This window comes from Dermacentor albipictus, chromosome 7 (assembly GCF_038994185.2).
Source record: "Dermacentor albipictus isolate Rhodes 1998 colony chromosome 7, USDA_Dalb.pri_finalv2, whole genome shotgun sequence".
NCBI lineage: Eukaryota > Metazoa > Arthropoda > Arachnida > Ixodida > Ixodidae > Dermacentor > Dermacentor albipictus.
The window spans coordinates 20,089,465-20,104,472 of NC_091827.1; the positions used below are offsets into that span (position 1 = coordinate 20,089,465).

The 15,008-nt window shown below is 47.9% G+C and overlaps 1 protein-coding gene across 5 annotated transcripts in view; it reads left to right on the forward strand.

The window, feature by feature from the left end:
- Window positions 1-15,008, forward strand: part of LOC135896343 (uncharacterized protein C6orf132-like) — a 141,063-nt gene that overhangs the window by 113,833 nt on the left and 12,222 nt on the right. For all 5 annotated transcript variants that reach the window (XM_070521729.1, XM_070521730.1, XM_070521732.1 and 2 more), the window contains exon 3: window positions 10,888-11,370. In XM_070521729.1, the coding sequence (XP_070377830.1) occupies window positions 10,888-11,370 (483 nt within the window). The remainder of the gene's footprint in view (window positions 1-10,887; window positions 11,371-15,008) is intronic.

A 15,008-nucleotide genomic window follows, 5' to 3' on the forward strand; every position in this document is an offset into this window, starting at 1 on the left:
AACTGTCAAAACTGATCAACAAGGCGAAAATAACTGATATTCGAAACTATACCATGAGAAACACTGAAGAAGCCGTAAAAAAAATGAACGAAGCCTGAAATCAGTAAAAACGAAACCTGGCATAGGACAAACCATGATGTATGCACTAAAAGATAAAAAGGGGAATATCATCAGCAATCTCGAAGATATAGTAAAAGCAGCGGAAAGATTCTAAGCTGACCTGTATACAGTACCAAGAGGAGTCACGATACCTCACTTAGAAACAGTAATGAACAGGATACAGAAACTCCTATTTGACAGAAACCACATTTGAAACCCACAGAAACCCAGCAAGCCACATTTGACAGCTTCTCCAGAGTATAAGCACCTGGCATTTCCCTGGCATAGCGAATCTTGTTACACAAAGATGCTTGAGGTCTGCCTCACCAAATTACGCTGCCGCATTCCCTCCATAAATTTCTATTTATACAGGTCGGGTTTGGTTCCCTCTCCCCTTTGTTCTTTTTGTGAGGAGGAGGAGACGATACAGCACTTTCTTCTATCTTGCCGCCGCTTTGCTGCGTAAAGAAAAAGATTGTTGGAGATACCTTTTCGAAGATTTGGCCTGGACTTGACGGAACCTGCAATTCTTTCGTTCGGGGCGTCCACTTTGGGATTCAGCCACAGGGATGCATGCTTCGCTGTCCAAACATTCCTTACAGAATCTAAACGAATGCCCTGCTAAATTCTATCTTTTATTACTTTTAAATTAATTATTCCTCATTCAACAGCACCTTCCTGATTTTATTTTAGCCGGTAATTCAACCCTATTCAATGCTATTCGCATAGATATTAGGAAATTTATGCTCTATATTATTTTGGAATAATCCGCCCATTTCTTGGCCGATCCCCCATCGTGGGTAGGAGCCACACGTGCCACAGGCTACAACAACAACAACAACAAAGGAACAAGAGATCAGGATCGCAAGTCAGCCACTAGAGACTGTGAAGGAGCACGTTTACCTAGGTCAATTAATCACAGGCAACGCTGATCATGAGAAGGAAATTCACAGAAGAATAAAAATAGGTTGGATCGCATACGGCAGACATTGCCAGCTCCTGACTGGAAGCTTACCATTATTATTGAAAAGTAAGGTGTGCAATCAGTGCATTTTGCCAGTGCTGACATATGGGGCAGAGACTTGAGAGCAAGTTAAGGATCACGCAAAGAGCGATCGAACGAAGATTGCTAGGCATAACGTTAAGAGAGAGAAAGAGCGGTTTGGATCAGAGAGCGAACGGGTATAGACGATATTCTAATTGACATCAAGAGAAAAAAATGTAGCTGGGCAGGCCATGTAACGCGCCGGTTAGATAACCGTTGGACCATTAGGATTACAGAATGGTTACCAAGAGAAGAAAAAGGCAATCGAGGACGACAAAAGACTGGACGGAGCGATGAAATTAGGAAATTCGCGGGCGCTAGCTGGAATCGGTTGGCGCAGGACAGGGGTAATTGGAGATCGCATTGCAGGGAGAGGCCTTCATCCTGCAGTGGACATAAAACAGGATGATGATGATGATGATGGAGGTGGTGGGCCCCCCCCCGAAAAAAAATCCTGAGTACGTGCCTGAGTCGCATAAAGATCGTCAAACGTGAAACAATGTTGGTGGCGCCATCCTGTGGCACTTTTTATTTACTTATCACTTTTCTTGCTGCCTCTGAGATATTGGTGCCGGCACCATCTCGGAGGCTTTGAGGGTGCTGCTCCAAGTAGTTTCTATGATTGAAAATAGATGGAAGCAGCAGTCGCATGCGTGCTTTACGTGCGTGTTGTTTGTGTTGGCCTCTGTCGTCTCGTGTCCTTTGGAATTTGGCGGCCTCTCACTGGTGCTCTCGTTCCTATTAAGCTAGCCTGGCTAGTTCCGTTGGCTAGCGCCACCACGTAACGATGCATCTTTTGATTTTTGTTGTAGTATGTCTTCTTTTTTCTTTTGGTCTGGAAGTTAAGCACGCGCTTTATTAAAAGTCTCTTTTCAGCCATTTCTTGGCTAAGCCAAGGCTAAGATTGTGATTAAGCCGTGAGTAATAATCAGTACTAACGAAGCATATTCAGTTGAAATATTTTGCTACAGCGACGTCAACTTTTCGTTTGTTTGTTTGTTTTACAGCCCTACTGCATTGTCAGAATTTGTGAATCAACATAAGACAAGCAAAACACAGGCAAATAGTTGAAGCAGGCAACTTAGGCAAGCGAACACAAAGACAATAAATACACGTGAAACAAACAGTGGCGTAGCAACAGGGGGGGCCGGGGGGCCGTGGGCTTCGGGTGCAAGGGGCCAGTGAGGGGGGGGGGGGGTCATATACGTCTGAAGACACCTCTCTTTTTGCCGGCTACACCCGGGGAGGGGTGTGACAGAAGACCTATGGGCCCCGGGTGCCAGACGACCTAGCTACGCCACTGGAAACAAATTACATATTCTAAAGTACTTTCCTGTGGCGACTAAAAACTCATTTGATGACAAGAAACAATAATTCACAGTGAATAGAACCTGAACGACAAAAACAACTACAACAAAAAAGAAAGAAAACGAGGCGTCAGTTATTTACTTTCACAGAGTACTTGTGTAATGAGAACGAATCTCGTCCTCTCAGGCAAACTGACAACGCAACATGCAGAGACTTACCAGTAGCAAAGCCGATCTTTTAATTCGTGCTAAACGTGACTGCGCAGCTAGGTTACGAAGGATGATGTATAAGTGAGACCGCTGAAGACGTGTCGTCATGCGACGGCACATTTTTTTCATCAGTCATTTTTCATCACAAGTCAGTCAGGCAGTGGTGACTTTGCGTGAGTCACTGCAAAAGGAGCCGTGTACAGGAATTCAACATGCGCGCACATGCAGACCGATCTTAAAACGCAACCTTCCATTTCAGGCTTCCCATGTTTCCTAGACGCAGTGGCGTAGCAACAGGGGGGGCCAGGGGGCCGTGGGCCCCGGGTGCACGGGGCCAGTAGGGGGGGGGGGGGGGAGGGGTGTCATATACGTCTGAAGACACCCGAAAATTGTCGATATCCTCGCCTTCCTCGACTACATGCGGGGGGGGGGGGGGTGACAGAAGAGCTAAGGGCCCCGAGTGCCAGACGACCTAGCTACGCCACTGCCTAGACGTATCGGCCGAAATATGCGAAACGCATTTTCAAATTTTTTTTGTTCCGGCCGTTCAGAGGTAGTGCGACGTGGCCCCACCGCGGTTTCGTGTATTTCTTCAGTAATGTCTAAGCCATCTGGCATGATTTAAGCAAATCTACCGAGAAATAATAAACTAATTTACACTCATATAAATCATTCTTTCATAACTTTATGTTTCGTTAATTTCTGCAAATAGGCTTATCATTGAAGAAACCGTGAAAGTCTAAGTTTCATTTCTTGGAATTCCACGCCGTCACGGATACCAAACCAAATCAAATCGAACTTTATCCCAATATTCGCGATACCGAGGTTCCTGATCAAAAACCCGCTACAAGGGCTTTTGTTGACGTCGAAACACATTCTCCTATTTCAGTCGGTGAAGCTTGCTCTTTTAAGAATACTTATAAAGTGGTTGTTCTTTACTGATACTGATTTACGGAGTGTTCTTTACTGAGTAACGAGGTCCGAGTCGTCCCAGCACACGCCTTCGATGTGTTTATGACGTCACAACCAGCTGGGGCGTACGGTCTCAAGGCATCGCTGTCACTCGTCCTTCGTTTTTGAGTTCTTTCCCTGGTTTATTTATAGACTCTTGCCACAATAAATGTGCCTCTCTTTTTTGTTTTTTGGCATCGCAGAAGGGTAATCTGAAAATATGGCCGAAGTATTTTTTCTCTTTAATGTTTTGGGATCACGGATAGCCCAGTGCATGGGATAATATTTACTATTCGCAAAGCAGTAAAAGAGGTGAAGCAGTGCTGCAGCAACAGTAGTTAGGGAGAAAAAAAGGTGATATCGATTCGCGGAGGTCTATAGGGAATGTAGGGAAAAAAGGTATCTGAATCGACGTTGTTCGTTTTCTTCTCCGAACAAAGTTGGACGAGTACGTGCCCTGCTCGAACGGACCTACTAATGTTGCGATAGAGCACGTGTGCTTCAGTGTGAACCGTGAGCGCTGTTTTCGTGAACTTGCGCATTTCATTCAACAACCCCCCCCCCCGGAGCAAACAAGACAGTTGAAACATATATCACTCTTGTTTTTGGGCTATACTTTGTTCATACTTATTACGGTGTGTTGAGACGCTCTTTCCTGTCCTTGGGTTATTTAACATTGTTTCGTATTTCTTTGAGTTTCAACACACCGTAATAGTTAAAACAACAGTACTTTCCATACAAGTGGGCCGACAGCCACCGACTGAGTAAATAGCCATCTCTTGCGTTAGAGCCTCTATGGGACGCTGTGTGATCGGAACAGACACAGCTGTTGAGAGAAATGGAGGACAAATTTGCCTTCGTCAGCCAGACAAACTGGGTCGTTATTCGAGCCCCTCACAACGAGGTTCAGCAGAAACCGCTCAGATAGTTTATTACTCGAGCTAGAGGCCACATACCAGGCGATCATAGCTGTTCGCACCTTGACCAAGACTGACGTCGTTCAAATCTATTTGACTCTCTCACCGTTGGGGAGCAGCCGTAACGCATAGAAAAAAAAAATTGACAATGTGATCAAGTCAAACCTCGTTATAACAAAACTAGATATAACGAAATTATGGATTCATAATGAACTAAGCGAAATTCCCCTCGAAATCCTCATAGATATTGGTATTGTAGTACACGCAATATGGGATATAACAGTCATTGTGCCTCCCGCTTCAACTTCGTTATAACAAGGTTTTACTTATCTAAAGAGGGAGGAGCAAGGAAAGGCAAGGAGGCTAACCAACACGCCCGTCCGGTTTGATATTGTGTACTGAAGAAAGGGTGAAGAAATGTTCCCTGGTGAGATAAAGGGGTGGGGAGAAAGAGAGAGCATTCGTTGTGTGCACACGGGAATGTGGCTTTCTGCGCCAGCAGTTTGCACGGGCATGGTCCAAGGATCTTCGATTCTGAATGGTCTTGTGTCCACCCGGTTCAGTGAACTCACAGACCTCTCATGTCTTTCACCAGTGATGCCCACTGGGTTCAGGGCCATGGCCACAACCATTATAACAACATATATGATAGTAATATTACTCACGTTCCTTCACCTGACAGCTCGCCTACCTTCAATCAATCAATCGGTTCATCTATTCATCAATTCATCCATGCATCAATCAGTTTATTCCAGCTCTCTCTCTCTTGCAGAATTGAGGGCAATGAGAATAAAGCAGAGCTGCTTGACTGGCCTCACAGCCTCCGGAAGTCAGCAGTAGTAGAGTACATACTACATATATAATAAAGGGGGGGAGGGGGAGGGAGAGTGGGTTTCAGGCAGCATACGTCAGTGTCATCCAGGGGCGATGATTCTGTTCATGCGTACGTTATGTTTTTCAGCTCATCGCCTTCTCTCTCGCTCGCACGCGCACAAGCTATGACGTGTATTTCGTGAAAGCCTCCGTAAGGAGCAGTGCGTCGAGAGTTCTTGGAAGTCCATCGAGGGCGCCTCGTCCCAGCGTCGGCGGCGTCAGCCTTTGAGGTCACCTGTTTCTTTATTACCGTCCCGGCGCAGGTATACGTCAAAGAAAGGTACAACACGGCCTTGAGTGTCGTGTTCCCTTTCCTGCTTTCCACATTGTCGATCGCGCTCCAGTGATCCTCTCAGCAATCCTTCGCTCGGCGGCACACAAAGTGAATTTTCGGAACGACGTCTGACCAGCTCGGCCGTTGGGTTCGGACGTTGCACTGCGAAAGAAATACCGGTGGTTCTTGAGAAAAATAAGAAAAGAAAAAGTAGTTGAGTAAGATTAGCAGTGCAAATGCATGTTTCTTTGTCGCACTGCAGCCGACACCGCTTCGACACGGAGCGGCAATGCAGGCATAAACAGTCGAACGGTGTGCTTGTTGTCGGTGGTAGGGTTTTCTAGCTGGTGGCACCTGGCTTGTTGTGGTTTCGGCTGTGTGTGCGCTGTTGAGCGTCCCGCTTGAATGGCTAAGTTAGAGGCCTAACAGAATTCCTCGCGGTGCCTTTTGGTCGGGGTCGGGCAAGGTGGGGTGGGGTGGGTTTTTTTTCTCGAGTGACACGACCTACGTTTTGGGAAGTTCAAACACATTTGAATAGTGCGCGTTCCTCTTTTCACATATTATATAAGTTTGGGCAATATTCATATATCATTTACAAGGAAAGCGGCCACAATGTTTTTTTTTTCTGCTGCTGAAGTTGTTGTGCTGGTACATGTATTGAAACTCACTCATTCAGTGTTTATTTTCTGCTTTTCGTAACTGCAGCTCAGGCCACCATCACAGCGTTCCTTTCTTTTTTATCACAGCTGCTAGGGAATGAAATATATATTCTGAACTTATGTATCTGCATTACCTGAACATTAGGCTGAGAATACAACGATGACTCAGCAAGTGCCACGAGCTTATGACTACGGGTATTTTTCCTCAATTAGAAATGCCTCTGATTTTTTTTTTTAATTCGGAGGTAAGACTTCGGTGCTATTTTTAAAGAGTAAGACCGGGGAGATCTCGTTTCTATTATTTTCCTGTCGAGCACGACAGCTGGCCAGAAGTCGGGGGCTTTGTTGTTTGGTAGCCCAAAGTTCGGAATTTTTCTCGCTGTAATGGCAACAGCCATCCTTGTCGCTCCCATGTGCATGAATTGGCAAGCGTGTATAAACGAAGGATAAAACACACATAGCGCATACTTTCAACTGGTTTACTTGAAACCCGTGTCGTCATAAATGCGACATTTGAACATGGACACTGCCCTCATTTGGGATCTTAAAAAAAAAAGCGAAGTTTATTTTCTGTCGGCTTTACGGAGGTTACACTGATAATTTTTTTTTCTTCGCGTATCATCTTCGCCTCGATAACAAGCACTATCCATTGTTGCAGTTGCAAGCGAGAAAAGTACAACTATCAAATTTGAGAGTGTGGGTGCACCTTTTGCAGTCTGCGGTGAGATGCCCGTTGATTCATTCAACAACTCTATATGCTGTATTGAGACAAATAGAGCTTCTCAACGGGAATGGGACGAATTCTCCTGTCAGGCATGATTGACAAAGTAAACAAGAAGTCATCAAAAACAGAGACTGGTCTGGCGATACCGTCTTCATTTTATCGTCAGGCTTTATTTAACAAAGGAAAAAGAAAGTGACAAAAGCAGTGCACGCAGACAGGCCATGCGAGAGATGAGGTGCTGTTCATTGTGTTATCATGCCTTTTGATTGACGTAGTAGGTCTGCGGAAACCCGCAAGGTAGAGAGAAGTAAGAATAAAGGGAAAATCAAATTCGTCCTGGACCAGGACGAATTTTTCTTCAACTATGAGGCCTTTTTTTTCGAGGAACCCCTATGGGTTTCCTTTGTAGCAATTGCTACGAACTGGGTGGATGTCTGATTTTCCCTTTATTCATGCCTTTTGATTGTTAACGTACGTTATATGTTCATTGGTAGCATTTATACGTCTTATCATGGATTTGTCGGGCCTTTAGTGTTCGAATGTCACAGCTACTGAATTCTCCGAATGTCACAATTACCGTTCGCAATGTAGGGCAGCGTCAGCGCTGCATTAATTCGCTGTCATTGCATTAACGCAGTTTTGCATATAAAGGGCTTTTTTTTTTTTTTACAGCGAAGCTGTATATGGCAAGGTTACCGTACATTTTTGTTCTCCGTGAACAAAAACTGTCATCATCAATGGCTCATACCCCCGTAACCATTAATGCTCCCGTAAGCAAGCAAAATATGCAATGGCTCATAGCCCCGTAAGGCAGAGGCTACAAGCACTCAGCAAATTGAAGCGAACAGTGCTTGAATTCTTTCTAATCACACGTACAACATACAAAAGAGCATGTCGAAAACTGTCATCATCGATGCACATAGCCCCGTGAGCAACGGCTCATACCCCCGAAGCAATGGCTCATGACCCCGTAAGCAAGCAAAAAATGCAGTGATTCATTGTCCCGTAAGGTTCATGGCTACTCACTTTGCGTGAATTAGCTGCGATGACACTATACCCTTGCTGTTGGTGATTTCAATGTGGACGTGTCGGTACCGAAAAGGGAGCGGTTTACGCGTTCCGTGTTGCAGGCATATCCCATGCGATGGCACGTCGATCCGGCCCAACCGACCACCCAGCGGCGTACGTGCATCGATCTGACATTGTCAAAGAATGTGGTTGCAGTTGCGAGGGAAATAATGACCACCGATCAAGACAATAAATGAGTGCGCGTACCTTTCGTCGCGATGACCACCCATCAAGGCAATAAACGAGTTCGTACGTTAATTCAAAATTATTTGTTATTTGTTAACCACTTTAACACGGTTTAATGATTCATGACTTTTAACAGACATTTTCCTCCGCGGCGCTTATCCGAGCACCCTCAAGCACCACGCCGACATCTGTTATCCCGTCCACCAGCGTAGGGTAGCCAACCAAACCCTTGACTGGTTAACATCCCTGCCTTCCTATATTCCTCTCTCTCGTAACATTCTGTGTTGTCTTTCAAGCTCAAAGCTGCTTCGTTCTAGAACAAGTTTTCTACGGGTCTCTATTACGATAAGGCTAGCGAAGTCGGCGCGCATGTTTCTTTCTGTAAGATTCTGTGATAATAGCCGTGATTCCGTCATCATGTAGGACGTTTATGTACTGCGAAGCCACGTCTATCTATAGTAACGAGAAAGGCACCATCCAGGTTTAGAAGTTTAGAAAGTTCTTCCAAGAAATGGTTCGCACCTTGTAAGACGAGAAGGGTGGGTTCCAGGAATGTTCCTAATAATAGGTGCTCAAATACGAGCGGCGAGAAGTCAGTGCGTCACGCGAAGTTGATCAAACAAAGCACTGCTACCAAACCCGCGGTGCCCCTCTGCGAAAAAAACAGAGTGTCTAGAGAGAGAGAGAGAGAGAGAGAGAGAGAGAGATAGGGGAGGAAAGGTGGAGGACGAATCAGGCGTCATTGATGTTCAAGTTTTCTGCGCGCCGGGTAACAATCCACCATTGGCCTTTCTCGAGGGGAAGCGAACTTCGCCGAAGTCCTGAAAAACGTCGCTAATTCCCTATTTTCCATGGTCGCCGGTAAACGAAAAGGGGCCCCCCGCTTCACGCCCCCCCCCCCAGCCCCTCTCCCGTTTTCCCGATTACGCGTACTGACCGCCGCATTCCCGCACCTTCTCTTGTGCGGTTGGGGTGTCCTCGCGGGCACAGCACATACTTGCCCGCCTTTCCTCTTCCCCAACTCTCTCTCTCCGCCTTCTCGCTGTTCAATCGCCGATTGGCGTCGCAGAGGGCAGCGCCAACACTTTCTACCGCTCGAACCGCCACTCATCGTCTGACCATCGCTCAGCGTAAAGCGCGACCCCGCGAAGGCATCCCTCTTCGCAACCCATACCGACGGCGTGCGGTAAGAAAATTTTGTAACATCTTACGATGATTTTACGACGTAGCAGCGCAAATGTCGGAACACAGAGAGAAATGTAAATGGTGCGACGCGAACGCTGGGTTTTTCAACCGGAAATTTACACAGACGCGAGACGAATGCGTATCGCTCCGCGATAAAAAACCTTCGGTTGAAAGACGGGCGCTTGCGTCATCCCTTCTAGTCCTGTCTGTGTCCGGTCGTTGCGCTGCTGCATCGCACGTAATTCAAAGCGCTCAGTTTTCTATTCTTGTTCTTTAAGCCTGCAATGGGCCTAATTTATCGTATATAATACGCTGAATTCGTACTTGAAAATTGTGATGTGAGGGAATAAAGCCCCAGGGAGCGGCATTTAATCTGCCGCGGCGGCCGCATTCGATGGAGTCCCCCTCCCTCCAATATGACGTGCCTCATAGTCATTGCACATATAGTTTTGGCACGTAAAACTTCAGAAGTTATCTTATTTAAAGAAAGTTTAGAACTTAGCCCTTATAAGAGCGCTATTGATGTATTGGAGATAGCTTAAATAATTGATGTATAGTATAATTAGGCGTAACTCGCGTAACATACTATTGTCGTTCTTCCTTTCGAAATTTTCTTGATGTGCATTACAAGGCTGACGTAGTGTGTATTGCACCCGGCGACATTTCATTTTTTGCCACGCTGGTGACAGCGCGCATTTCTCTGCACATTTAAATCGCCGTAGTACCCGGCGCGCGGTTTCTCACTGGTCGTGGCGTAGCGCTGCCGAGTTCGCGAGTTCTATCCCTGCCGCGGCGGCTCCATTCTGACGGAGACTAGAGTGCAAACAAAAATAACGAAAAAAAAACGCTGGTGTAGCTAAGGGAAAAAAAATGGCTGTGGCTTAGCTAAGGTTAAGCCCAGGATGCGAAGCATGCTAGCCTTTATTTTAGTTGCTGAACCACTGTTTAGCCTGGTGAACTGCTGTTGCTTGGCTATATTTGGTTCGGCTAGACGAAGAAACAACTCATGCAGGCGAGCGCACGAGCTGAGACCCGGCTATGTAGCTACGCGGCCGAAAGCGAGCGCACGAGTTGAGCCTCCGCTTTTGCAGCTGTTATGACGTCATATGGTAGCTACGCGGCCGCGCGCGGCGCAGCAAGGAAGAGCGTGGTTGTGCGGCTAGTATGCTTCGCATAGAAAAGAACCATGTGTTCAACATTAATCCGGAGAGTCCCCCGCTACGGCGTACCTCACAACACATCACAGCTTTGGCACGTAGAATGGAAGCCGCCCCCTAATCTAAAACTCTCTATTACTTACCCACTCATCGCCGAACTGCGGACTCAGTACGGCCTGCGACCGGGTTTCGTGCGAAAAGATGTACGATTCCCTTTCTCCCGCGCGCGCAGGTGTGTACGGCGGCCAGCCGTTCCAGCACCACCATGCTTCCCTCCCACCTACTCCTGGCCCTGCTGCTGCTGACGTCGCTGACGACGCTGCCTGCGCCGGCGGACGGAACCTTCGGCGTCTTCAGCGGCGGCGCCCTGGGCTCGCTGCTGATTCCGGCCGCGCTGATCGGCATGCCGTTCGGCCCGCTGGCGCTGGGCATCGGGGCGGTCGGCCTCAAGATCGCCCTCTTCAGCCGCATCATCTCTTTCTTCGCCGGACTCGTCCGTAACCGGGGCCCGCAGCGCGGCATCAGCGTCAGGAAGGAGTTCCTCCACATTCCGGCCAAGGACCTGCAGCGGGTTCACCAGGCGCCGACCGTCGTGCTGCCACCGGTGCCCCGAACGTTGGAACACGCGTTCAGCCTGCCCTCGCACCAGCCCTACGGCGTCGCGGGTGGTGGACTTCGGGCGGCGTTCGCCAGGGGTCCGGCCTCTCCGTTCCAGGTGAGCGAGGCGGAAGAGAGCTGCGCCGTAACTGAAACCTACGACATTTGAGACGTTCCTGGCCCTTCTGGCTCATCTCTCTGTAAAGTGTTCCGTTTCTCAGTCAAGATGCCGTTTCGTCTGCTGGCTTTGCGTCGCGCCGTTTCGCATCCTATCGCGGCGTAACAGGCCTAAACCAAATTGACTATTGACTGGTTAACATCCCTGCCTTCCTGAATTCTACTCTCTCTCTCTCTCTAAACCAAATATACAGCCCAGCAGCAAGTAGGGATGCGTTACATTTCTTCTATATAGCGGGGCTTGCTTTGTGTTCTGACTCTCTCGTCACTGCTCCTAGTGTTAGTGTCACCGTCCCATCCTACCACGAAAAGCCAACAAACACTGACACCAAGGACAACATAGGCGAAATTACTTGTGCTTAATAAATGGAATGAAGAAACGATAAATAAATGGAAATTAAAGTGGACGAATAAACAACTTGCCGAAGGTGGGAACCGAACCCACAACCGCTAACACTCCCAGAGTTTACTAGTACACATAAATACCCAAGAAAGTGGATGGGGAAACAGCGCCACGGTAGCTCAATTGTAGAGCATCGCACGCGAAATGCGAAGGTTGTGGGTTCGGTTCCCACCTGCGGCAAGTTGTTCTTTCATCCACTTTAATTTCCATTTATTTATCGCTTCTTCGTTCCATTTATTAAGCACAAGTAATTTCCCCTATGTTGTCCTTGTTGTCAGTGTTTGTTGGCTTCTCATGATATGACTAATAAAAATCGGGCCCCTCGGTTAACCCCTTTCTTCTCGTCCCACCCTACGTCACACAGTGTAGAGTCCCTGTCTCTCTCGTCACTGTAGGCCGTCACTGTTACACACAGTGACGGCCTACACGCTGTGATTGGACGTTCGCATTTAACGTCTGCAGCGCGCTGTGGTTGTGTATCTCATACAGGGTGTACCTCAATTGGGTGATGATTTGTTCCAGCGCTATATTTTCTTTGTGTCTTTTTTCAATGCGTAAGCATTTCTATGCTTATCCAACGAGGAAACCCGTCCGCCCGTCACGTTAAGACTATCGCTTTCAAGATGGAACCCGCAGCAGCGAGCAAATTGACCTTCGTGCTGCCTGTGGCTTCAACGCGAGCTAAAGGGCGAGAACAGAGCACGCACGTTGTTTTTGTTCTTTTCGTTTATGTTTTTTTTTTATCCTTTAGTCGCTCAAGTTCAGTTTTGATTATTTCTATATTCGCCCTTTCTATGGCCAACCGTATATTTTGCGCGTATAATAAATTTAACAAGAGAGAGAGAGAGAGAAAGCAAGGGTAGGGAAGGCAGGGAGGTCAACCAGAACAGCATCCGGTTTGCTACCCTACACTGGGGGTGGGGGAAAGGGGAATAGAAAGAGGAAGAAAGGGAGAGAGTCAGCACTGAGTACATGTGGGAGGGACACCTTACACAATGACACTATAAGCGGTCTCTTAAGCCCGTGCACTTTAAGTACCGCACTAGTGCACGAATCGCTTTTCGAGCCAGTGACGGTTGTGGCCACGGTCCGAGTATCTTTGACTCGGTGAATGGTCTCGAGTCTAGTCTGTGTAAAGTTGCCCGCAGAGGGAGGCGGTGGACATCGTAGCGAGGGCAGGTACACAATACGTGCTCGATGGACTCCTCGCACCCACAGGAGTCGCACATCGGGCTCTCGGCCATTCCCATACGGTAGGAGTATGCGTTCGTGAACGCCACTCCCAACCACAAGCGACACAACAAGGTTGCTTCGCCGCGGGAAAGGCTAGGTGGCAGTTGTAGCCGTAGCGTGGGGTCCAGTTGACGTAATCTGCAATTGAAGCCACTTGATGTCCAGAGATCTTGGGACTTCTTGCGCGCAAGTAGGCGAAGTTCTCTGGCAGCGTCCGACCTCGCCAAAGGTGTTGGACGCGTCTTTGTATCTTCGTGGGCACACCGGGCAGCCTTGTCAGCTAGGTTGTTGCCGACGATGCCACAGTGAGCAGGAATCCACTGAAATACAATGTGGTGTCCTCTTTCCAGAGCATGGTGGTGCAGTTCCCTGATTTCAGATGTCATTTGCTCGTAAGTTCTGTGACGTAACGCGGACTTGATGCTATGAAGGGCTGCCTTGGAATCACAAAATACGACCCACTTCTCTGTTGGCTCTTCGGTGATGTACATCATAGCGGCATGGAGAGCTGCAAGTTCTGCCGATGTAGATGTAGTCGTGTGCGACAGTTTGAATTTAACTGTAACGTTCTTGGCTGGAACGACGAATGCGGCAGTTGAGCTGGTAGGTGAGGTTGAACCATCGGTATATATGTGTATGCGGTCATGATACGTCTGGTGCAGTAATAGGAGTGTAAGTTGCTTCAGAGCCGGCGATGGATGATTGGACTTTTTTGTAATTCCAGGAATATCAAAATTCACTTGAGGCTGTCGCAGGCACCACAGGGGGGAGGAAGGCTTCGCCGCCGGTGTAAAACTTGCTGGTATGTACTCTTGATGAGCGTTAATCATTCGTGAAAAGGTCGCTTGAGGTCTCTCGGCTGGTAGGGAGGCCAAATGGTGGTCGGGGATCCTTGACAGATGGCGAATGTGCGCTCTGAGAGAGTCGACAGCTACATGTGTCTGGATTGTATGGTCTCCTGCGATGGCAATTGTTGCTGCTGTTGACGTGCACCGAGGCAGCCCCAAACACGTGCGTAGGGCTTGACCTTGTATGCTCTCCAAGGTGCGAAAGTTCGTCTTGCATGCATTGGACAACACTGGTAGGCTGTAACGTAGGAGTCCGAGAAACAGAACCCTGTACAGCTGCAACATAGAATGGACTGGTGTACCCCAGTTTTTCCCGCATAGAAATTTGAAGACTTGAGCAATGGCGACTAGCTTCTTCTTCAGATAGACGCAGTGAGGGCTCCACGAGAGGTTGCGGTCAATGATGACGCCCAGAAACCGATGTGTCTTAACATAGAATACAGCTTGACCATTGATGGTAACAGGATACGATGACATTTGTTTCCGCGTAAAACCAAGTAATGCGCACTTCTCAGTAGACACACTGAGGCCTTGTTCTCGGAGATAAGAAGCCGTCATGGTTGCCGCCCGCTGAAGCCTGGCTCTTAGCTGAGGGCGAGTCACCGCAGAGGCCCAGATGCAAATGTCGTCGGCGTATATTGAGACATGTACTGTCTGCGGTAGGTAATCCACTAGTCCTACCAGGACGAGGTTGAACAAAATAGGGCTCAACACTCCACCTTGCGGCACACCACGGCAGATGTAATGGTCTGAAGTTGGGCCGTCTTCGGTCTGTAAGAAAAAACGCCTTTCAGTCAAATAGTCTTGAAGCCATTGATACATCCGGCCACCAACTCCAACAGCCTCAAGTGAGTTTAGTATGGCCTCATGGGTGACGTTATCATAGGCTCCTTTTATATCCAGAAAAAGTGCCGCAGACAGGCGCTTGAGGCTTTTTTGATTTTGGACCCATGTTACGATGTCAATGACGTTGTCTATGGACGTGCGACCCCGACGGAAGCCTGTCATGGCGTTCGGATAGATGTTGAATCGTTCTAGGTACCATTCCAATCGGGCAAGAATCATTCTTTCCATCACTTTGCCGACGCAGCTCGA